Raw genomic sequence first — 21640 nt, 5'->3', positions numbered from 1 at the left:
GAAATGGAAGTGGCTTAGGCAGAAACATCCGCAGGGTAGAGAGAACCAATTTGAAACCGATGTGAAACTGAACTCTGAGTGATTCAGTGTCCTGCCTTTTGCCTAACTCGCCGCCCCGAAGTGCAGGCCTGCAGAAAACAGGCAATTTCCTGACACCTCTAAATTGATGCCCAGGGAAGCACGCGGCTCCTCGACTCTGCTCAGGTCACTACGCACGACCGCCTTTCCTTCCGGCCCCCCCGCCCTGCCACTTTCCCGCCAGCCGACGGGGCAGCCCGGAGGAGGGGGCTCACGTCCATCCCGGAGAAGCTCAGAGGGGATGAGCTCAAGGCAGGCACACGCCCGCCCAGGGAGCGCACACCCTTCACGCGTACCCGCCCACGGCACTCCCTCCCTGACTCGCGGCTGACACTGTTACCTCCGACTGTCTCACCTTCGGATGAATGGGAGTCCCGTAATCCTCTTCTGGTCGTAACCGGAGAGGGTCGTAGCGGAGGCGGCGGCGAGTGCGGCTGCTGCTGGAGGAGAGTGGCTCTCCGCGTCTGCATCTCCTCGGCTTCGTGGAGTCGGGGCTGCCTTCGCTGCCGAGACCGAAGGTAATAGGCGCTTTCTCTCACTTCCTCTTTCGCCGAATCGGGCCGGAACCCTTCTAGCGGAATCTGTCTTCCCACCCGGGCCTTTTCTTTGGCCGCCCGGGGCTCGAAGTCGCCGTACACTTCGGGCGGCTCTTCTGAGAACCTCACTTCCCGCCGGCCGTGGCGCGACGGCGTAGGAGTTCCGTACGCAGGCACGTCACCGCTGCCGCCATTTTGAGGGGCGAGTCGGGGCCTTCCCTCCCGGAGCGGAGCCCTGGGCGTGACGTACAGCGCCCATCCTTCTCTCTCCGGCTCCGCCCGCTGCCCCTCGCCTGCCATAGTTGTTGACGTAGCTTGAGTCGATCGCGAAGGTGTTTTGCGGTGCCGTTAAGAGTCTCCTGCCGTTGGTGGCGATCGTTTTTCGGGAGTGAAGGGCGGTGGTGTCGGCGGTCAGGAAGGCAGTTGAGCGTCGCCGGGGCTGCCGCCTGCGTCGTCGCTGCTGTGCTGCAAACCGGCCTCTGGGCCCATGGTGTGCTCCGAGGGCTGTGGGAGAGGCAGTGCCTGTGCTGGGTCAGCTGCCGCGGGTCACTCCCGCCTCCTGGCTGAAGGCACTAAAGAGGAGGAGAAGAGCGAGGAGGCGTCGCTGTCCTCGGCCTTCGGGGAGGGAGGGAGGGAAGACGGAGAAGGGACAAGTGGCTGGGCAAATTGCCGGTCCACAGTCCAGCTGCTCCTGGCAACTGCTGCCTGCTCGCAAGAGGCGCTGGGTCGGGCCCCCAGCACAGCGTAGCTGGGAAAGGCGGAGTGAAACGCGGGTGGAGGTTTCGCTCCTCAGCCCCAGGCTGTTGCGCAGTTTTCCCGCAGCCTTTTTGATCGACTCCTGCCTTCGCCGTACCTTTCCAAGTGTCGCTTTGCAGGGCTGATAAGACATATTCGCAGGTGTCATCTTTCCCTGGAGAAAATTTTAGTTTCAAGTTCCTTGGGAAGGCAGTTTACCAGTTTTAGGTTTTAAAAGTCTCGTTGAGTGTACGAAATCGCATCTACAGGCTTACTTGGGTGGATTTCCATTTACAAAACGTACGCAGCAACCAGTATTACTCCTGATTTCGTATAAAGGCTGTACTTCAGCAACACTGTTCAGAGACTTTGTTAGTGCTGTGTTATGGACAGTGAGAAATCAACAAATACTTTGATTAAAGACAGCACTGTAATTTTCAGTTGTGATCCATTATTTTCACTTTGATTCTGAGCATGACTTGATACACTGCATTTGATACAGGGTTTTTTCTGCGTTTAGTTTACTGAATAAGAAAGCATGACAAAGCCATTTGTTTCACTTCTGTGTGGAAAATCTGCAAATATCTAAAGTTAGACACACTGAGGGAATGTTATTGAAAAATCGGTTAATCTTGCCTTCACATACACACACCCTTCTCGGACGATTTTCTATAATTGATTTTAGTGACTAGACTTAAAAATTTGCAGTTTGGATAGCAGTTACAGTGAATGGGCCTGAAAATTTTGAAGTGAAGTGAAAGTCGCTCAGTCATGTCCGACTCTTTGGGACCCCATGGTGTACAGTCCGTGGAATTCTCCAGGCCAGAGTACTAGTCTTTCCCTTCTCCAGGGGATCTTCCCAATCAGGATTCGAACCTAGGTCTCCCGTATTGTGGGCATATTCTTTACCAGCTGAGCCACAAAGGTGTTTACTCTTTCAAGTATTTAAAATCACTTTAGAATGTTTTTGAGCAACTCATTGTCCAAACTGGGTACATATTTCATTTTAATGAAATCTTAATGATGTCGTGTTTTCACTAATAGTCCATAAATTTGGTCACAGACACGAGTAATTACATGCTTTAGAATCACCTAGGTTTTTGCTTGATGGAAGCTCTCGTTTAGTTTTCTGTTTTGTTTTTTTTTTTAATTATATACAATATAGCCAAAGAAACTAAAGGAATAGCAACATGAGAGATGCTACTTTTTAAAGAATCTTTTATCTTAGGGAAAATTAAAAGCATGTTCTCCCTTGTCAGCCTGAGTTAGTATATTTGGAAAATTTGTGAGAATTTTCTCTGACAAAATGCTGAGAAGTGTTGATACTTGATTAATATCTGGCTTTTACTGGTTTTAACTAGTGCTTTATAAGGTACCTATTATATTACTCTATTAATATGTAACAGGAAAAGTACTGTAATAGATGAAAAGATATAATAGGTTCAAGGATATAATAAAGGATATAATAGATTAAAGGATATAAAACTATACAAGTAGTATTAATAAAATTCATATTATAGTGGTAATATTGATACAAATATTAAGCTCTTTAAACAGTTATGAGGACAGTTAACTTTATAGAAACTTGGATACAGATTGTTAAACAGATTTGGGGGGATGTATTAAAAAGACAGGAGATTCAATACATTAGTACATGTATTGTTGCTGCTAATTTGCTTCAGTCCTGTCCCAGACTGCAGGCCCACAGACTGTACCCCACCAGGTCCTCTGTCCATGGGATTCTCCAGGCAAGAATACTGGAATGGGTTGCCATGCCCTCCTCCAGGGAATCTTCCCGACCCAGGGATTGAAGCTGCATGTCTATGTCTCCTGCATTGGCAGGCAGGTTCTTTACCACTAGCACCACCTGTGTCATCTTGTAATTAAAAATGCTTGAAGAATTTAGGAATGGTTTTCAAAATCATGAGCTTACGCAGGATCAGAGGAATAGTAACTTTAGCATTAAAACATACATTTTTTTAGGGTTTTCCCTCTTTTGTCTAGGTAATAAGGGTACATAATCCTAGCTCTGCCATACGTGCCTCCCACACTTAGCAACCTGACAAATAACCAACTTTCATTACCAACTGTGAGGTAAAGCTAAACCCTTGTCGAACCAGATATTCTGCTGTAGATGTTTTCCAAACCCAAGGGTGGCACAAAAGAAGTGACATTATAGAGACGGTAGACTCCACTAATATCATAAGGGAACTGCTGGACTGCTAATACCAATAGGAAGCATGAACTCTGAATGTTAAACAGTTATTGTGGGAGTTTGAGATCTGTGGAGGAATTCAATGAATCGAAAGAGAACAAGAGAAGAAATGATTAGAACAAAGAATGCTATGCTATGCTAAGTCACTTCAGTTGTGTCCGACTCTGTGCGACCCCATAGACGGCAGCCCACCAGGCTCCCCCGTCCCTGGGATTCTCCAGGCAACAACACTGGAGTGGGCTGCCATTTCCTTCTCCAGTGCATGAAAGTGAAAAGTGAAAGTGAAGTCACTCAGTGTCCAACTGTTATCGAGTGTCCGACTGTCAGCGACCCCATGGATTGCAGCCTAACAGGCTCCTCAGTCCATGGGATTTTCCAAGCAAGAGTACTGGAATGGGGTGCCATTGCCTTCTCCGAGAACAAAGAATAGACTCATTAATTCATGTATTTATTAAACGTCTGTGTTGAAACAGAATAGATACTTAATAAATATATGAATTCAATTAAGAGTATTTTTCACCCTGAGGGAATTTGCCATATATTAGGGAAGACAGATATATACAAAATTATAATGCCAATTATATATTGGCATTAATTTAAATACCTATTAGGCCTCAGTCTAGAAATCTAATGTTCTTGACACTGGATTTCTAAGTAAAGCAGCTATTTTAATAAGATAATTTTTGTACATGAGTTTTTTGTTTGCTGTTCTGTTGCTAAGTCATGTCTGACTCTTTGCAACCCCATGGACTCCAGCAGCCAGGCTCCTCTGTCCTCCACTGTCTCCTGGAGTGTTTAGTTCAGGGTAAGCAGAAATCCTGTTATGTAGTGAGAAAGCATTTATCAATTCATTGTACATAGTGTTCACAGTTTTGGTCAGAAGAATAACTGTGGGGTTATATCTTAGTAGAAAAAGGTAACATTGTTATTTTTAATAAAAAGATTAAAATATTAAATAAGAGGAAGTAAAGACATAATAGCCAGCTGCATTTATTCCCCATTCTCACAAGTAATAGAAAAAATATTTTGAAGACAATATAAATGAAAATGTCTTGCTGGAAATGAAGTGACAACAATAAATGGCCTTCCACTTATTCTTTGTTAAATTCGAAATTGCAATTAAACATCTAAAAATGTTCCCAAATCCTGGAACTTCTGCCAAAAAAGGATGATTGAAGACACCAAAAAAATAAGTTATTTACATGAAGAATCATTAACCCAATAAAATTTTGAGCTTGTGCTATGTACTGCTGTCGCTACTGCTGCTAAGTCACTTCAGTCGTGTCCGACTTTGTGTGACCCCATAGACGGCAGCCCACCAGGCTCCCCTGTCCCTGGGATTCTCCAGGCAAGAACACTGGAGTGGGTTGCCATTTCCTTCTCCAGTGCATGAAAGTGAAAAGTGAAAGGGAAGTCGCTCAGTGTCGCGTGCGACTCTTCGAGACCCCATGGACTGCAGCCCACCAGGCTCCTCCGTCCATGGGATTTTCCGGGCAAGAGTACTGGAGTGGGGTGCCATTGCCTTCTCCGGTGCTGTGTACTAGGTAAACTCTATTCTAGGTGCTGGGGATATAGCAGAGAAGACTAGACCAAAGACAACCCTCTTTTCTTTCTAGGATTGTATATTCTATGGGAGTCAGATAAAAATCAATGTAAGTAAAATAGTACGTTGGTCAGGAGTTTTATAGGAAAAAATTAGGAAAGGGGAAGTGAGATTTATATGAGCAGATTTCTTCTCTGTTGTCTTGAATGGCCTAGTTCAGGAACAGGACTTTTAGACTGACTTGACAGTTGCCCTTAACCAATTATGTGTTCTTGGGTAAACTGCTTTCCATCTCTCAATTTTCATTTTTATGAAATTAATAGATCAAGAAAACAGATCTTTTATCCATTTAGCCGACACTTTTGTTCATTATCTCATTTACTCACAACCACCTTATGAGGTATGTATGTAGCGTTGTCCGCATTTAACATGGGGGCACGCACCTCATAAAGGTGGCACTCGGTTTCCAAATCATGCCTGACTGGTGCTTGCCATTATCGTTGGCTAGTGCCGCTCACTGCGTAAGTTCCATTGGTTCCTCAAGCCTGTGAGCTTTAGGTCTTTTTAAGGGCTCAGTTCAGTTCAGTTCCGTCGCTCAGTCGTGTCCGACTCTTTGCGGCCCCAAGGGCTGCGCCAGGCTTCTCTGGCCATTCACCAACTCCAAGGCCCTCCAATATGTTGCAGAGATGTCTGCCTTCGGGTCAGAGAGCAGCGCGACTGCGAGAACGCTGGGAGGCTTTGCGGTTCTGTCCCTGCTCTCCCCACGCCTCCAGCTTCCCGCCCCGCCGCCGGCTGGCCGGGGGAGTGGAGCCGGGGGTGACGCCTGGGGGAGGAGGAGGAGGGGCCGGCGCCTACCAGTCCCAGCATTCCGCGGGCGCCTACCCTCCCCGCGGAGGTCGCCATCACGTGGGCAGGGACGGGGCGACGTTCAGTTCGGCGGCGTCCGAGGGGTGCAGCCCCGCATCGTGAAGCAGAAAGAACGCTCGAAAGGCTCTCCTGACGTTGACAGTCGACGGTTTAAAACCTCGCTAGACATTGTAAGTAAAATGTGTGTACAACTTTCCCATGTTTTAATATTTGATCTGATACCTTCTTTTTAAATATCTTTCAGAAAAGATCCCTCCCCACCCCCACCTCCTTACCGCAAAAACCTTAAACGGAGCAGGTTGGAGGTATATTTTTGTTTTGGAGTGAAAAAGAGAATCGCGTAAACATTAAACACAGGAAGGTGAGACTAAATGTTTGGTTTGGACCTTGAGACGAGAAGTAGAATTTTTCTAAGGTTCAAATGTAAACGGGAAATCTACCAGTGCAGGTGTTGGTTACTCTCTTACCTCCGTGTTTGACTGGATTCCATCATTCGTCGTCTTCATCCTTGTAAGATAGTGCCCCGGCCGCCCTCACTCCCCAACTCCTCACTCTTTAACACTCATAATGCTTCTTTCATGTAGGTAGTGTTATTCTATTTTGTGGTAACTAAGAAAATCAGCCTTAATGGTGCTAAAAAGAGCGAAGTTTGAAGTTTTAATGAGACCCTGCAATTACCAATTCATTACATTATTATATATGTATTCCCAATTGTATTTCATACCCGGTGAGAAAGTTTATCCCCTTTTCGTTCCTTCAAAAAAAATGTAGTGCTTAATCAGTAGTGCTTAATTGAAAGATTTTATACACAAGATACAAAAATCAGTTATCTTAATCTGATTCAATACACTGTTTTTATTTCAATTTTACCTCTCTTAAGGTTCTAAAACATTTTATTTTGGATCTCTATAAGAGATTCCTTCATTGTGTCTGTTTGTTGAGAGTTAGGGCTGTGACTGTTCTCCATATCTATCAGTTCAGTTTTGTTTTTCAAGCACAGGATTAGTATGTAACTGGCCAGTGGAAAATAATTTTAAAAGGAACTTAATGGTAGAGGAACTGAAAATGTTCCTGGAATCTTTTATGTGGATTAGAATAGTTTGGAAAACTGGCTTTTGCTTTGAAAACTTTGAAAGCCTCTCCTCAGCAATATTTTTTATACTGAACGCAGAGTCCAGAACTTGATTACCAGTTTTGCTTCTGGTTTATCACGTAACCATAAGTGACTCATTTAAGCAGTATTTCACTTGTTTTTTTTTAACTTATGTAGAGATAATACTAGCCTGAGAGCGTCTGTAATTCACAAATAAAGTAACAAGAATTTATCTAATTATTTGGGGGTTATTGGGAATTTAATAATATACAGTGCCTTGTATGTAATCTATCTTTGCCGTGGAAGTAGTTTTGAAAGCTGAATGATAATCCACATTCCTCTGAAGTGAAACTTGAATTTCCTGAAGGAAAGTTTGCTCAGAGAAGCTTGGTATGCTTTATGCTGTTTCTCATTTTGCATTTAGAAATTTAATTGTGTTAAAATTTCATTGCTAGTCAATATTTTATGACTATTGTGCCCAGCAAGAGATAATTCAGTACACTGATTATACTTTATCGTAGGTTTTGGACAGCAAATTAAGCACTTGTGAGTAAAGAAAGATGGCTCCCACATTGGTTATGAGCATAGACTTTGGAGTCACAGCTGAATTTAAATTCCTGTCCTGTCACTTTGTAACTTGGGCAGGTTACTTTATCACTCTGAGTCCATGAAAGCAGAGATTTAGAGTTGTTCGGAACATTAAATGGGATAGTTTAAGAACCTAAGTGGAAACAGTTATTGCCAATTGGGCTAATTTTCTCTTTACTAATATTAAAATAAGTGGCATATGGTTCTGATAATTAAAATAGAGTGGAGGAAACTTTACCTGTAATTCCACTACCTCAACAAATCAAAAATTTTAAATTTTTATATACTCTTCTTTAGCATCCGTTCATGGATATAACATAATGTAAATAACATTTTTGCAGATAGGCAAGTTTAAGACATTAGTTTGTAAACTTCTGAAGGTTTTGTCTTAATTATACAAATAGAGCTTTCTGGTTCTGCCTCTCTGATCTACTAGTGATGAAAGAGCAGAACTTTCCTTTAGCACAGTTTCCACTTGTTTTCTTCAGTCCGAAAAGTAACTGTCTAGTTGCACTTTCACTTAGTTAGACTAATAATAAACATTTTCTGAGACTTATTTTGTGGTAAGGACTGCACATTGTTTCTTTAACACTCATAATGCTTCTTTCATGTAGGTAGTGTTATTCTATTTTGTGGTTATTAAGAAAATCAGAGAAACAGGGAAGAGTTCACCAAGTCAGGTGCTGGAGTAGTCATTCAGGCCTAGGCAGTCTGACTTTAGGGGACTGTGCTGCCAGTCTTTCCTATTTATAGATTCACTATATGGATGTCAAGTTGTATGTGTATGCAGGAGATGATCCTGGAGGCTGACTTACAACTTCTTTGTATAAAAACAACAAACAGTATTTGTACCTTACAACAACCATGACCACCACATGTAAAAAAAAAACAGGAGTAGGGAGGTGTTTAGTGTCTTCACAGTTGAGGCATTCACCTATAGTTTTAATAGTTGTGGTAGTAAAAAATATGATTTATACACCAGACAAGTTATTAAGACTAAAATTTCCCTTTTTTTTATTAGAGATAAACATCATAAAGTAAATACAGGGTTTCTAGTGAAAGAGAGCTACCTTTTCTTCACTAAAACAGTGTTTATAAGTGTTTTTTAAACATTATAAGGAGCATCAGACTCATCTGGTGAGCCTCTTAACACAGATTCCTGTACATCCTCAAAGTTTCTGGTCTAATCAGTCTAGGGTGGGGCCCAAGAGTTTACATTTCTAATAAATGCCCAGGTGATGCTAATGATTTCCAGCTAATGAGTTCAGTAAGGAAACAAGTATTAGTGGTGGTTGTCCAAATTGTTGGCCTGATAGTGAAACCTCAGTAGCATTGAGCACCCAGCTCCTGTTTTAAAACACTATCCTCTAATAAAAGGAACCAGAACTTTTTTTGGGGGGAGGGAAGCTCTTGAATCTAGGGCATGGGCAGGGAAAATATAAGAGGAGCCTGAAACATTTTGTGGTGCTGGAAATTAAGGAGATGCTCAAAATGGTTTGGGAGCTCGTTGAAAAGACACAAGAGTGACTTGAAGGAGCTCCTGATTGCCAAAGTTGGAACAACTTGCGTAATAGAATGCATAATGGTAGTACTGGATTTTAACTCATAGAATAAGTGGCCACAAGTCCATACTGACATAGCGGAGTACATAAATAGGATTCAAGAAGGGACAGCTCTTTCTTATAGAAGAATTCCAATAAACAAACATGGCAAGAAGGAAATAGAAAATCACTATTACGCAAAACAGCAGCATAGTAATTATTGCAAACAAAATGTGCCTGTAATGCTGGTAGGTGAAAGTTTGAGGAAATACAGGCTATTTGCGCAGTCTCAGAGTGTCTCCCCAAGATAATTATTAGTAACTTGACAGTGGCGATACCATGATAACCAACTGACCAAGGTTAAAATCTCCACAGAAATAAGGCTTATGGATATCATGAACCCAGTGATGTGATGCACTTAGAAATACATCATTTCTTTGGTATTATTCTTGCCCAAAATGCATAACCTCTTTATCTTTCTACTCATGCTGCTGCTGCTACTCAGTCGCTTGAGTCGTGTCTGACTCTGTGCAACTCCATAGACAGCAGCCTACCAGGCTCCCATCCCTGGGATCCTCCAGGCAAGAACACTGGGGTGGGTTGCCATTTCCTTCTCCAATGCATGAAAGTGAAAAGTGGAAGTGAAGTCACTCAGTCGTGTCCGATTCTTAGCGACCCCATGGACTGCAACCTACCAGGCTCCTCGGTCCATAGGGTTTTCCAGGCAAGAGTACTGGAGTGGGGTGCCAGTGCCTTCTTTTCTACTCATGGGAAAACATTATAAACACAAATTGAGGGACATTCTACAAAATAACCAACTGATATTTTTCATAAATATCAAGGTTGCAAAGACCAGGAAAAGTCACAAAAGATAATGACAGAAACTGTCACAGATTGGAGACTCAGGAGAATAAACAACTAAATGCAATGAGGGATCCCAGATTGAACCATTGAACAGAAAAGGAACATTAGTGGAGAAACTGGCAGAATTCTAACAGTCTGTAGTTAATTGACTTCATGTTAATGTCTTGGTTTTATAATAGATACAAAATTAGCTCAAAATAAAATGTTTAATAAAAACGTGCTGGCTTAATGTAGATACTAAAGATGATCAGTGGAGTTGAACTGACACTGGGAATCAGTTGTGCTGCCCACTGTTGGAATCATAGCAAACTCTCTGAACCTTTGCTTTTTGCCTCTACATAAGTCATCCTAAACCTGAGATACAAATCAGAGGAGTTGGGAGGGAGCAGAACGAAGGGTAAGAAGGAAAAGAAGACTTCTGTACTCAAGGAAGGTATATATCTGAACTGCTCCAGGCCCTTGAAAAAGTTCCCTAGGGAAGTAAGTGGATTGCTTTTTATTTTTAGTGTTTAGTACTTTCTCAACTTGCCTTTTAAAAATATCGGATAAGTACTACCTAGGGAAAACACTGGGAAATAACTTTAATTTGTGATCATAGTAATCCTAACTTATTATGACAATGGATATGGTACAGAGGAGTGGGCAAGACTTAGTTAGGTACTTAGTTTTCAACACAGACATGCGTGGTGTTGGTTGGTGTTCAGTTAGTCCAACTCTTTTGGGATTCCATGGACGAGCTTGCCAGGTTCCTCTGTCCATGGAATTCTCCAGCCAAGAATACTGGAGTGGGTTGCCTTTTCCTTCTCTAGGGGATCTTCCTGACCCAGGGATCCAACCTGAGTCTCCCGCATTGGCAGGTGGATTCTTCATCACTGGTCCACCAGGGAAGCCCAAATTGCTGGTACAAATTCAGAAATACGTAACCTTAGCACTACTAGGTCTCACTATTGAAAACTACGAATTAACTTTTAAAAGTTTGGCTCCTAGTGTGTTAAATTGAAACTGTAGACAGAATTTGAACCATGGACTTGTGTCCATTAGGGCAAAGTAGATTGAAATGCACCAGTTAGTGTCTAAACCAGTTGTTCCCCTTTGTGGAATGCCAGGAATGCACAAACACACCTGTTAAGTTTGTCAGTTCTTCACTTTTTTTTTTTGGACTGTACCTCTCGAGGCTTGTGGGATCTTAGTTCCCCAACCAGGGATTGAACCCTGGTCCTCGGCATTAAGAACTCAGAGTCCTAACCTCTGGACCACCAGGGGAATTCTCTTTGTGTCAATTCCTGTGCAACTCAGGATATTTTTTGTTCAGCTTATCTTCTTTCGAAGAGGAATAGTGTGTGTGCCAAATAGTGCCGGAGTGTGCCTTCTCTCTGTGATCTCAAGACTTTGCCAAATTAAAGGTAATTCCTCACACAACAGACTGAAAACGTCTTTCAGGAGCATGTATTTTCATAATATATTTTAAGCAAAGAATTATTTTAGATTATGTGAATTTAAAAAGAAGAGGAATTCTTTTTTTTCATACTTTTTAATCTGTGCTGTGTGTGCTCAGTTGCTCAGTCGTATTCGACTCTTTGGGACCCCTTGAAATGTAGCCCACCAGGCTCCTCTGTCCATGGAATTTTTCAGGCAAGAATACTGGAGCGGGTTGCATTTCTTCCTCCAAGGGATCTTCCCAACCCTGGGATTGAGGCACCTCTTGCATCTCCTGCATTGGCAGGCAGATTCTTTACCACTTTACCTGGGAAGCCTTACTTCTTAACTCTCAACATCTAAATTTAGAACTGTTTAATGAAATAAGAAGCTTTTGAGATTTCACTTTATATGTGAGACTTATAGGGGAAGATACCCTGGAGTAGGAAATGGCAACCCACGCCACTGTTCTTGCCAGTTAATTCCATGGATAAAGGAGCCTCATGGGCTATAGCCCATGGAGTCACAAAGAGTCAGACATGACAGAGCACACACGGTTGAGACTTCTAGAGAAACTGTCTCATACAAAAAATAGTTTTGATGATTGATTAACTTTAGAATAAAATATTCCATGTAAGAAAATATTTAAAATGGAGACTCAAGAAAATTTAGAGCATTTGTATTTTTTTCTGTGTCTGTCTTTTAGTTTTATGTATTATATGAGAACTTGGCTGAACTGATATATTTGCCTGGAGAAGTCGCCCCAACTCTACTCAATCTGAAACATATTATGCAGCCTAAAAAGAATAAGGTGGTTTTTGTCTATCAAAGGCAGATTTAAGCTGTCTAACTAACATGCATTCAGGAAATAGTGATTCTTGATATAGACTCACAATATTTAGAGATGATTATTTAATATATATTGAGCTGCCATTTTTTAGTAGATGTAAATTTCACTGGTTTAAATAGAACTGCATTTTCTATTTTGATGTTAAAGTGCTGTTTTCTAAATTTTCCTCTAATAAAGCTGCAGAAAACATCTCACACACAAAAATTTTGACTTAGGGAGATCCCTGGTAGTCCAGGGTTAGAACTGGGCACATTCACTGCCATGGCCCAGGTTGTTTCTGGTTGGGGAACTAAGCCTCACAGTGCAGTAAAAAAAAAAAAAAAAAAATCTGATTTGTGTTTTTCTTTTGTAGTGTTGGTCTTCTGTATCTACAAGTCCCATGTCTGTGGATTCAACCAACCATGAATAGAAAATATTTGTGAAAAAAAATTCCAGAAAGTTCCAAAAAGCAAAACTTGAACTTGCTGTGCTCTGGCAGCTATTTACTTAGAATTTACTTTGTATAAGGTATTATAAGTAATCTTGAGATGTGCATAAGTTATATGAAATCCTATGCCGTTTTATATAAGGGACTGGAGTGTTCATCCCTCCGTGTATTTTGGTATCTCTGGGTGATCCTGGATTGAATCCCCCACTTATATAGCATGACTGTATAGAGTTTATGTGGTAAAGAAGCCTTTTAAACTTTGTTTTTTGCTCGCTATTGTTGGCTGGAAGGTTCTTGAAAATAAAAACATTCCAACTTCTGTGGGCCTTCCATAATTTTCTGTGATTTCTATAGGTAATCTTTTTATATCCATCTAAAAGCCCTTAAAACCCACCCTGGTGGCTCAGACAGTAAAAGCATCTGCCTACAATGCAGGAGACCTGGGTTCAATCCCTGGGTCAGGAAGAACCCCTGAAGTAGAAAATGGCAATCCCTCCAGTACTTTTGCCTTGAAAATCCCATGGACGGAGGATCCTGATAGGCTACAGTCCGTGGGGTCGCAAAGAGTCAGACATGACTGAGCGACTTAACTTTCAAAAGCCCTTATAAGACCTTTACCTAAAGCATTGATTCCACTCTGGATTCCCTGGACATCTAGAAGTTCTGTAAGGTTTTTTCCTCTTTGTATTTATAATATTTAGCATTGTGCCTAGTACATGGTGGTTTCCTCAGTAACTTAATACAATAATCAGTCGAGTACCGGTTGTTCCCTGGGTACTTTCAGCATTTCTACAAGCCTAATGATGCACAGTGGTAAAGATGTGGGTTTGATCTCTGGGTCTGAAAGATCCCCTAGAGTAGGAAATGGCAACCCACTTCAGTATTCTTGCCTGGAGAATTCCATGGACAGAGAAGCCTGGTGGGCTATAGTCCATAGGGATCACAAAGGGTCACAAGTGACTGTGCATGCATGTGAAAATGGTTATCATATATTCACCTCAAATCAACCACTTCTGACTTAAGCTAGTGGTGTTGAGAAAGGAAACAAATCCAGAATGTCTCAGTCTTTCCAACTTTGTTACAGGTGCTTTGAATATTATCTCTGATTTAAAGTATTGAAAATTTCTAAACCAGGGCTATTAACACTGGTTTTTTACTTGTTTTATTAGAAGTTCTGACTGGCAGAGTTACATATCTAATTAATAAAATGTGAAAATGACATCATTACAAGAATGGTGGTAGTTCTGGCATCCTTCCAAAGTGAGATCTGAGGGGGGAGCCTACGAATAAAAATTGCCTTTGATATTGAAATGATTAGGAGCCATTCCTGCTCAATGGTTCTGAACCATTTCAGGTTCCTTTGGGAATCAAAATGTGTGTACAGTTGACTTTTGAACAACCCAGTTTGAATTGTGTGGGTCAACTTACATGCAGATTTTTTCAACGATAAATAGTATGGTACTGCATAGTCTGTGGTTGTTTGAATCTTAGGATGCGGAGGATCCCTGCTTCCACTGCAGGGGGTGCTTCCTTGGTGCAGAACTAATATCCCTACTTGCCGTGCTGTGTGGCCAGGAAAAAAAAATTATTTCACAGATGGAGGATTACTGTTGAATGCTTGGCCAGGTGAGGCCAGTCGAGGTTCTTTGGGCTTCATCTTGCCTGGAAGGAGAGTGCTTCTTTTCTAATACACACAAAGGCACCATATGAAAAAACAAAGTGCTGCAAAGAGATGCGTGCCTTCATAGAATATGCCAAGATAAACTTTGCTTTCCATTATGTAGCTAATGGAGAAATTAATTCCATTAATTAACATTAGGTAGGGCTTCCCAAGTAGCTCAGCTGGTAAAGAATCCGCCTTCAATGCAGGAGACCCTGTTGATTCCTGGGTCGGGAGGATCCTCTGGAGACGGGATAGGCTACCCACTCCTAATATTCTTGGGCTTCCCTGGTTACTCAGACAATAAAGAATCCACCTGCAATGCAGGAGACCCTGTTGATTCCTGGGTCGGGAGGATCCTCTGGAGACGGGATAGGCTACCCACTCCTAATATTCTTGGGCTTCCCTGGTTACTCAGACAATAAAGAATCCACCTGCAATGCAGGAGACCTGGCTTAGATCCCTGGATTGGGGAGATCCCCAGGAGGAGAGCATGGCAACCCACTCCAGTATTCTTTCTTGGAGAATCTCATGGACAGAGGAGCCTGGCAGGCTATAGTCTGTGGGGTCGCAAAGAGTCAGACATGACTGAGTGACTGAACAACAACAAATAGTTGATTTACAATATTATATTTTCTTTTACCTTGTTTTTAGAAAGAGATAGTTGCTTGCAGACACAGCTCGGTGTCTTTCTATAGGGTTCCTCTTCCTCAGTCACCCACCTTGCCTCTGAACACAATAATTGCTGCTGATCTTGTCCACAGTGTGAAAGTTTGGTTTTGCCTATTAATCTGTTGTTCTAGTCCACTCCTATTTTTGCTCTGCTCTAAAGAGTGGATATATATTTAAGTATAACTGATTCACTTTGCGTACGGCAGAAACTTAACCTTGTAAATCAACTGTACTCTAGTAAAAATTATTTAAAATACAAAAATGAAGATAGAAATAGAAAAAAAATAAAATACCAAATAGAGGTTATGTAAATTGTTAGGATTTGTGATACTGTGACCATTCATGTACCTCCAACCATTCAAAGAAAAAATGTTTATAATTATCTTTGAAATACTCTGCATGCCTTTCCTGACCCCATCTTCTTCCCTCTCCTATCAAAGGTAGTAATTGTCCTTGTGCTTATCTTTTCTTTTTTAGCTTTATTGCATATTTATTCCTAAGCAATATATTGAAACTATGTAAATGGAAACTATTACATAAGAGAGAGTGAGTGTATGCTTTTTATAAGAATGTCAGGGTTTTTTAGCCATTCTACTGTTTGTGGACATTTTAGCTGTTGTTTTGCTATTATACAGAGAACTACCATGAATATTTTAATTCATGTTTTTAAATAAACATGTAATTTTCTCTAGGGTAGTTACCTAAGAGTGGAGTTACTGAGTTATAGGAAACGCACATTCTCAGCTTTATTAGATACTGCCCAAAATGGTTATACTAATTTATGTTCCTGTCATTCGGGTATAAGAATTCAAGTTACTCTATGTTCTCTGATATATATTTAATATATCAAAATGGTACATGTTTTATGGGGAGGAATAGTAAAGAAGGAGAGGGAATATTGTCTCACTGTGCTCAGAGCCATAGGAGATTAGAGACTAAGGGGATGAAGTATAATCAGGAAGCTTTGGGCTCCATGTGGTGATTGACATAAACAGAGGTACAGGTTTGATGGGATTAGGTGGTCCTCATATTTTCAAGCAGATAATGGTAGTGAAGTTGTGGGGGTGAGAAGCGGGAAGGTTTGAGAATCTTGCCAGGAGTATTTTGGGGAAGGCCTCTTCACTCTTCCGGTGATAAGGCTGGGAATGAGTCAGGAGGCTGGTAGTACGTGATCTTGTTCTGAGCATTTAGTGCTTTGGAGCCCCCTTTTAACTCTCTGCTTACCTGTAGAGGCTTGAGGACCAAGGGAGGGTCGGTTTTGTCTGGAACACATGGAACACTAGAGTTCTCTTGGTTTAGGAATACTTGGAGCTCTCAGTTCAGTTCAGTTGCTCAGTCGTGTCTGACTCTTTGCGAGCCCATGGACTGCAGCACGCCAGGCCTCCCTGCCCATCACCAACTCCCAGAGTTTACTCAAACTCATGTCCATTGAGTCAGTGATGCCATCCAACCATCTCATCCTCTGTCATCCCCTTCTCCTCCCGCCTTCAATCTTTCCCAGCATCGGGGTCTTTTCCAGTGAGTCAGCTCTTCACATCAGGTGGCCAAACTGTTGGAGTTTTAGCTTCGGCATCAGTCCTTCCAATGAATATTAAGGACTGATTTCCTTTAGGATTGACTGGTTTGATCTCCTTGCAGTCCAAGGGACTCTCAAGAGTCTTCTCCAATACCACAGTTCAAAAGTATCAATTCTTTGGCACTCAGCTTTCTTTATAATCAACTCTCACATCCATACATGACTACTGGAAAAACCATAGCTTTGACTAGACGGACCTTTGTTGGTAAAGTAATGTCACTGCTTTTTAATATGCTGTCTAGGTTAGTCATAACTTTTCTTTCAAGGAGTAAGCGTCTTTTAATTTCATGGCTTCGTTCACCATCTGCAGTGATTTTGAAGCCCCCAAAAATAAAGTGTCTCACTGTTTTCATTGTTTCCCCATCTATTTGCCATGAAGTGATGGGACCAGATGCCATGATCTTAGTAGTTTTCTGAATGTTGAGTTTTAAGCCAACTTTTTCACTCTCCTCTTTTACTTTCATCAAGAGGCTCTTTAGTTCTTCTTCGCTTTCTGCCCTAGGGGTGGTGTCATCTGCATATCTGAGTTTATTGATATTCTCCTAGCAGTCTTGATTCCAGCTTGTGCTTCATCCAGCCCAGCATTTCTCATCATGTACTCTGCATAGAAGTTAAGCGCTTAACATATAAGCACTTGGAGCTCTAGTGCTTTCTTAACTCTTGAAGTTGGAGAAACGAAGGTTGGGAGAAGGGTGGATTTATTCTGAGCATTTGGAGCTTTAGGACTTCTTGACTCTGCTATACAGAGATGTGGAGTCATGGTGGAGGGGAGGTCTTGCCTAGGGTGTATAGAGCCCACATTGTCAAACTTGTTCATTTTTGCCGGTCTGGTGGAAATGAAATATGGTATCTTGTGGTTTTAATTGAGTTTCCCCTTTTTACTCTAAAAATTCCAAAATTCTATATCTTTTCAACATCAAACTTAGTCATATAACTTTACCACTAACTTCTGTGTTAAACCCCACAGTAATGTGGGTTTTATTCATCATCTCTTTCATGTACCCAAGATTTCCTGATTCAGCAAGTGAAACTTCTACTACAGTGGCTCCTGACAGCAGACCCTCAGGGCGATCTGCTGTACCCTGTGTTGTCACCACAAAGGTCAGAAATCCTATTTTGTGTTCACTCTTGCCTGAGAGGCTGGATTGGTAGCCTTCACACATTGTCACCTAACCTCATAAAACACATCAGTGTATCGACTCTGGTTCTGTCTCACCCCATCTGGAGCCCCCACCAAAATATCCGCTCCGCGTTGCAGCCCTGTCAGAGGTGGCTCTTCAGTTATCTTTTAAAGTTGCCATTTTAAAAATGAGAATCACAGCTACTGTTGATAGTCTGTAAGGAAAATGCTTTGGCTGATCACAGCTAAGGCTATAACTGCCTCTGCTTTTCAGGCTCTATCTTTATACATTTTAACCCTGTGTAAATGGGACACCCATCTTCCCCAGTGTTCCTTAGTGCTCTCACAGAATCAGGCCTCAATCACAAAAAAATTGCCGGAGAAAGGCAGGCTATATTCTGATGATCTGTGGCACACTGTAGGTGGCTATCTACTGTTCAGCACATCCTACTTTTCCCCACCTTGTTTACTTGTTACATTTAAAGGTCATGAAGGAGTGAAAGATGGTGAAAGTGTCTCTTAATCCCAACTGATTTACTATATATGTCCCAAGAATAGTTCGGGACTGGGCCTTAATTGGCTTAAACTTAAATGTGTATAATAAGCCTATAAAGACGATGTGGGCAGTGAGGCATGTCCCTTATGGTTTCGTTTCCAGCCTTCAAAAGGATTTCACCCAACGTTCTATGCTTGGTTGTTAAGAATATTATCTAATAATTTTGTAAGGTTTTCCTTGCATTGAAGTCTGTTTTAGAAGACTGTCACCATTGTTAACATCCCACTCATTATGGTAATACTATATATATGGCACCCATTTCATGGAAGACAGATAAAAGAAGTATCAAAGTTTTACCATGTATATGATTATACAGACCGTATTATTCCCAGAGTGCAAAAGGAGTAGGAAAAATAAATACATAGTCCTAAAAAATAAATGAGACTAGTACAAATCTTAAATGAACTAGAATCTTCCCTGTTGCCCAGTCGAGCATAAGAATAACTCCCAAAAGATAAGTTGGTTTGAACCCATGTAAAGTTGTCATGGGGAATCCCATGAGACAATTCTTATGCACCTTGACTGACCCAAATGATTTCCAAATGCATGTTTCTAATGATATTATGAGCAACTCAAAGCCCATATGAGTTGTCTGAAGTTTTATTATTTACAGGTATGTGAAGCATTCCCAGAACCGTTCAACCAACTCAGCAGCAGCTACTTCCCTGTGACTGGGTCCTGATTAAGGTCCTCCCAAGAAAGACTTCATTGGATCCACGCTCAAGAGGACACTGCCAAGTTTTCCTGACCCCTCTACATCGCTATAAAGTGCTAAGGCCTTAAGACTTGGGTACTTGTATTACAGCGGCAAGAGTGCCAGCACCCACCAAAGACTCATTGGACTGTCAGCTTCTGTTTCACCAAACAGACATAATAACTTACCAGCAAAGCAGAGTAAGCCAAGTGCCTCTGCAAATACCACCAGCTGATAACACACAAGAAAAAGTAACTTAGACTAGAACCCTGTCTTTTCTTAAGAAGCTGAGATTTAAAGGAGCTGTTGTGACATCTGTGCTGCTAGTAGTGACTGATAACATAGACTGGATCAGTCCCTGAGTTTGGAGACTGGCTACAAGTGAGTGAAAAATAGACAACGAAATCTTGAAGAATTGCACGGAGGTGCAAGCCAGCTTTTACCCTCTCCAAGTAATGGTGGTTGGACTCAGAAAGTGCTAAACCAAAATTGTAATAGGTCTGGTTACTTGGGTGTCTCTCTTTATTATCATTGTTGCCTCTTACTGTTACATTTGCTTTCTGTGTTGTCTCTCCAGGTCCCAATGTTCTCAGATAATTCACATTGCCCTGACTGTGGGCAGCAGTGGTTCCCTAGTTTAGAACTAGGGCATTGGTTGTACCAAACTGAACTGGTTGAGAATGAATGTTACCAAGTCTTCTTAGACCGTATTAACAGAGCTGATTATTGCCCTGAGTGTTATCCTGATAATCCTGCTAATAGAAGCCTTGTTCTTCCTTGGTCTTTCCCACTTGAGTGGGCTCCTCAAAATCTTACCAGGTGGACCTTTGAAAAAGCTTGCCACCCATTTCTTCTGGGTCCTCCACTGGTTAGAAAAAGAATACATGATTCTAGAGTTGCTGGTTTTAACCCTGCACTACAGTTAATCCTGACGAGGACAGACAAAACCTTAAACAAAAAACTTGGCCAAAGCAAATAACTTCTTAAACAGTCAAGATCTTGGAGACTCTAGAGGATTTTTGTACTAGTAGCCCAAGGAAGATGGAAAAATGACTCCTTTTTAAATCTGATTCAGACTGTCACTGCTTTGGGAAACTGCTTAAATTGTTGGATCTGCTTCCAGGGTCTATGCATCTCTTGTTCAGCATGAATTTAATTAGTAGTCCAAGCCAGACTGTTCCTCTGGAACCTGACTAATCCATATTTCCTATGTTTTGGAATTAGCTTGCTCCTCCTAAAAATCTCCACAGCCTAATCATTGATGTTATTATGACAAGGTAGTCCTGAGGAGAAGCCTCATACTGTGTGTACTTTAATTATATTCTAGTAATAACTTTTGTGGGAAAGCATCCTTGTAGCTGAATTCTAGATTATTCCAGTAAAACAATTAGACATTTAATAAGAATCTATATTGTTCTAAATTCCACCTCTTATATATTAATCAGTGATAACTATATATATATATAAGATTTATTCATATCTAACCAAACATTCATCATTGGCTCTATTTGGTTTATCCTCAGTGTGGCTTTGACATTAACTGGTCACTGTCAGAGAAACCACATTCAATCAGGCAACACCTATATAAGTTACAGAATAATATGCAGAAATGCCACTATCTAGTTACTTGGCTCTACATAAGCAAAGACTATCCTGTCTTTGTGGTGACTGAACTTAGAATGTCCTCCTCTGGAAATGGAAAAGTACCTGTATTAGGAGCTAAGTGACAGAAGGAGTTATCAAACTTGACTCCATATAGATAATGAACAGTTTAGGGGAAGCATTTTTCTTGGAACTAAGAAGGACTTACCTGACATTGGCCTCATTCTGGCCTTCACTTGTTCATAAGAATCATGGAACCAGAGTTTGAGTTAAGAAACTTGGAAAAAGCAGCTGAAAACATCTCAGAGTCCACTTAACAATTTAAAAATTCCACTTAAGATGCTAAATAATCCATTGCTTATGTAGCAACTCAACGATGTTCTCAAGGTCCCAGGTTCTTTCTGTCTTTCCCCTCTGGGATCCTTATTGTATTGGCTTTTTGTCCTCACGGTTTTCTCAGTGAGTACAATATAGCTTGTTGCTGCTCCAGACATTTCAATCTCTCTCAAAGACTGGAAGTAGGGAGCAAAAACCTTTGTCCTTTCAAGTCTCTGTTTTTTATTTGGGAAGAAAATCTTTCTCTCAAAAGTCCCTCAGATTTTTCCTTACATCTCATTACATCAGGGATTTTCCCTTACATCCTTGATTCACAAGGGAGCCTGGAAACCTGACAGAGGGGAATGGAGTTGACATTGCCTGGGTAGGACACATTGTCACCCCTAATAAAATCAGGGCTCTTCTAGGAAGAAGTGAGGAATGAATGGCTGTTGGTATGCAACAAATCATGCCTGCCACATGTTGTTAAAAGTCATTTGTTAGTCTGTATAAAGAATGTACCCCAGAGATCTACCCTGTATCTGCCTTATGTCTGTCATGATTGACGTTCTCTTCTGTTCTATTGCTGAATAAATTGTGTGTGGACTGCTATACTGAGTGAAGACTAATTAGTTGATTATTAATCCTTGGTTAAGAACTACACTATCCTAAAGCTTTATCTAAAAAGTGAA

General features: G+C 41.4%; 3 protein-coding genes across 11 annotated transcripts in view; 2 read left to right on the top strand and 1 right to left on the bottom strand.

Annotated features, from left to right (window-relative positions):
- Positions 1-1244, bottom strand: part of TOR1AIP1 (torsin 1A interacting protein 1) — a 45724-nt gene extending 44480 nt beyond the window's left edge. For 2 of the 4 annotated variants that reach the window (XM_061383359.1, XM_061383362.1), the window contains exon 1: positions 434-1160. In XM_061383359.1, coding sequence (XP_061239343.1) covers positions 434-914 — 481 coding nt within the window. In that variant the 5' untranslated portion in view covers positions 915-1160. Of the gene's footprint in view, positions 1-433 lie in introns of all 4 variants that reach the window. The other 2 variants (XM_061383361.1, XM_061383360.1) reach the window with 2 other exon arrangements.
- TOR1AIP2 (torsin 1A interacting protein 2) overlaps positions 506-21640 on the top strand; it is a 44689-nt gene continuing 23554 nt past the window's right edge. Inside the window, exon 1 of one of the 4 annotated variants that reach the window (XM_061383367.1) lies at positions 506-596. The gene's annotated coding sequence lies outside the window, so the exon portion shown is untranslated. Of the gene's footprint in view, positions 597-6054; positions 6145-21640 lie in introns of those variants that run through there. The other 3 variants (XM_061383366.1, XM_061383365.1, XM_061383363.1) reach the window with 3 other exon arrangements.
- Positions 509-21560, top strand: LOC133228050 (torsin-1A-interacting protein 2). 3 transcript variants are annotated; one of them, XM_061383369.1, is made up of 3 exons: positions 6056-6144; positions 17669-17762; positions 18951-21560. In XM_061383369.1, the coding sequence occupies exon 3, from the start codon at positions 19615-19617 to the stop codon at positions 20008-20010; it is 396 nt and encodes a 131-aa protein (XP_061239353.1). In that variant the 5' UTR covers positions 6056-6144; positions 17669-17762; positions 18951-19614; the 3' UTR covers positions 20011-21560. The 3 variants fall into 3 exon arrangements, with proteins under 3 accessions (XP_061239354.1, XP_061239353.1, XP_061239352.1); XM_061383370.1 differs by lacking the exons at positions 6056-6144; positions 17669-17762 and adding an exon at positions 509-596; XM_061383368.1 differs by lacking the exon at positions 17669-17762 and having other exon boundaries at positions 6058-6144.

The sequence above is a fragment of the Bos javanicus genome, chromosome 16 (genome assembly GCF_032452875.1).
Source record: "Bos javanicus breed banteng chromosome 16, ARS-OSU_banteng_1.0, whole genome shotgun sequence".
NCBI classification, from domain to species: domain Eukaryota; kingdom Metazoa; phylum Chordata; class Mammalia; order Artiodactyla; family Bovidae; genus Bos; species Bos javanicus.
The sequence above is the reverse complement of the archived record's forward strand: the minus strand, read 5'-3'. Positions and strand labels throughout refer to the sequence as shown.

Bases quoted from the DNA above. Each gene is read 5' to 3' on its own strand.
- LOC133228050 (XM_061383370.1), top strand. From the start codon at position 19,615: ATGTTCTCAGATAATTCACATTGCCCTGACTGTGGGCAGCAGTGGTTC.